Genomic DNA, 2,017 nt, shown 5'->3' on the forward strand with positions numbered 1-2,017 from the left:
TTCCTTTTCAGTTAGATGTTTCATTATTCTTCTTTATTTCTTATCAGCAAACCAGTTTGCTTCAGATTTTATTCGCCCTGAGCGAAGGAATGTGAGTGGTGCAATTGAAGGTTCAAGACAGCAAGTTGACACTTCTGATTCTGAAGATGAAGAGTGATGCTCAGCCCAACGATATTTCATAATTGCAATGGTTTTCCTTGGAGAATAGATCTATTCACTCTTTACCACTCATAAAATCTCTACATAGTGAGTCTTACATTTTGCATTTCTACGGCTCTTATGAGTTTCGAAATTGATTTTCCCACAAAAGTTTCTTGAGAGGTATTTAAGACTTTCAGTGGTTTTGTATATAGTTTCTCAAGAGAGGTTAGCTTAGTTGTTCAAATGCAGCTAGGATTTTCTATCTACATTGTCTAGGTTGAAATAATTACTAGTATACTAGCAAAAGGTTTTATTTGTATGTTTTTGTGTATGTTTGTATTCGTCCTTTTTCATTTTGTCACAAATTACTGTAAGAAATATGACACATTGATCATTTGGTTTACAAAAAGAGACTATTATCATCTTAAGGGGGAAAAAGAGAAGTCAATGGACACATCGAACATTTCTCCTTTGCTTAAATGTATGGATATATACATGCAAGGTAAGGCTGTGTACAATAGACCTTTGTGGTTCGGCCCTTTTTCGAATCCCGCGCGTAACGGGAGCTTAGTGCATTGTGCTGCCCTTTAAATGTATAGATATATCACAAGGTAATTGATAGCATAAGCAGCTAAGATGCTTTTGTTGATTGGTTGATTAGATTTTTTGTTGTCACCATTTTTGTTTTGGACTTTTCAGTGTGTTTTTTAGTTAGTATTTGTAGTATTTGTTTTTGTAGTCGCATTATAGAAGCAAAATGAAAGAATTTCTTTTTTTAGAGTAATGACATTAAAATTATCTCTGGTCACTAATCAAGTCCCTCGTTGTCTTTTATCAAGCTGTGAGAGTGACTACACGAAAATGCTCCACATTTTTTATGTTGATACATCCACTTGTATTATTCATTCATGCACACGTGAGCCCAAGTAAACATTAAAAAAATATTAGTATAAATTAATCAGATAAAAAAAAATTAATAACTGATTAAAACTTATATGCCTCTTTAAATAGTGATAGTGTCTCAAGTTTTTTACTGTTGGATTAATGTTCCACTAGACAGTAGATTCCTTTGTCCTTAATGTAAAAAAGAATGATAATATTTAGAGCACAAGGATTATTATATTTGATTTTTGGACGTTATTATCATTAAATAAATCAACATATTTAAAAATTATATAAAATATAGTACTATAATATACAATAACTTAAAGTAAAAATTTACTAATAACATTTGAAAAAAGTCAGTGTTAGTGAAAAAATTAGAACTTAACGGACACTTTGACATTAAGATCCATCCACCAACCGACACTACAGTTAAGGAGAGAAAAGCCCCTTAGTTCTGTTCTGTGTTTGCTAATTATCTGCTATTAGATAATAATACTAAGTATCATCCATTCTCGTTTTCCTTTTCTTTCTTTTCTTTTGCAGATCACTCAAAATATATCCTTTTTCTCCAGCTCCCTCAAGATTCTCATCTTCTGTCCCTTAATTTTAGGTGGGTTCTTAATCTTTTTCTCTTTTAATTCCATGCATATATTATTTTACTATTTGATCTTGTTATTGATCTGTATATGTTGGAATGAAACGGGTTAAAATAAAGCAAAATGGGTGTGGGAGATTTATATAGTTGACTCTAATTAGTATAGTTTGAGATTAAAGGGTCGTTGTTGCTGTTGTTATTATGTGATCTGTGGTTGGATCTGTTTATGTTCTTTTTTAATCCAATCTTAAGGTGAGTACTTGATTGGTAATTAACTATATTTATGTATAAAGTTTCCATCTTTACATAACTCCATGCTTCTGCTGGTTCCTAATAAAGCTGTCAAGAAGAGAAATTGGCCTGGGGCTAGGTTTGTTTTTTTTTTTTTTTTTAGTG

General features: G+C 31.5%; 2 protein-coding genes across 3 annotated transcripts in view; both read left to right on the top strand.

The window, feature by feature from the left end:
• The window catches only part of LOC109221050 (HVA22-like protein k), a 5,049-nt gene extending 4,447 nt beyond the window's left edge, over positions 1-602 (top strand). For both annotated transcript variants that reach the window (XM_019385508.1, XM_019385509.1), the window contains one exon: positions 48-602. In XM_019385508.1, the coding sequence (XP_019241053.1) occupies positions 48-157 (110 nt within the window). In that variant the 3' untranslated portion in view covers positions 158-602. The remainder of the gene's footprint in view (positions 1-47) is intronic.
• Positions 603-1,421: 819 nt separating this feature from the next.
• Positions 1,422-2,017, top strand: part of LOC109221051 (E3 ubiquitin-protein ligase RNF5-like) — a 2,868-nt gene continuing 2,272 nt past the window's right edge. The window contains exon 1 of the mRNA XM_019385510.1: positions 1,422-1,636. The gene's annotated coding sequence lies outside the window, so the exon portion shown is untranslated. The remainder of the gene's footprint in view (positions 1,637-2,017) is intronic.

This window comes from Nicotiana attenuata, unplaced genomic scaffold (assembly GCF_001879085.1).
Source record: "Nicotiana attenuata strain UT unplaced genomic scaffold, NIATTr2, whole genome shotgun sequence".
NCBI lineage: Eukaryota > Viridiplantae > Streptophyta > Magnoliopsida > Solanales > Solanaceae > Nicotiana > Nicotiana attenuata.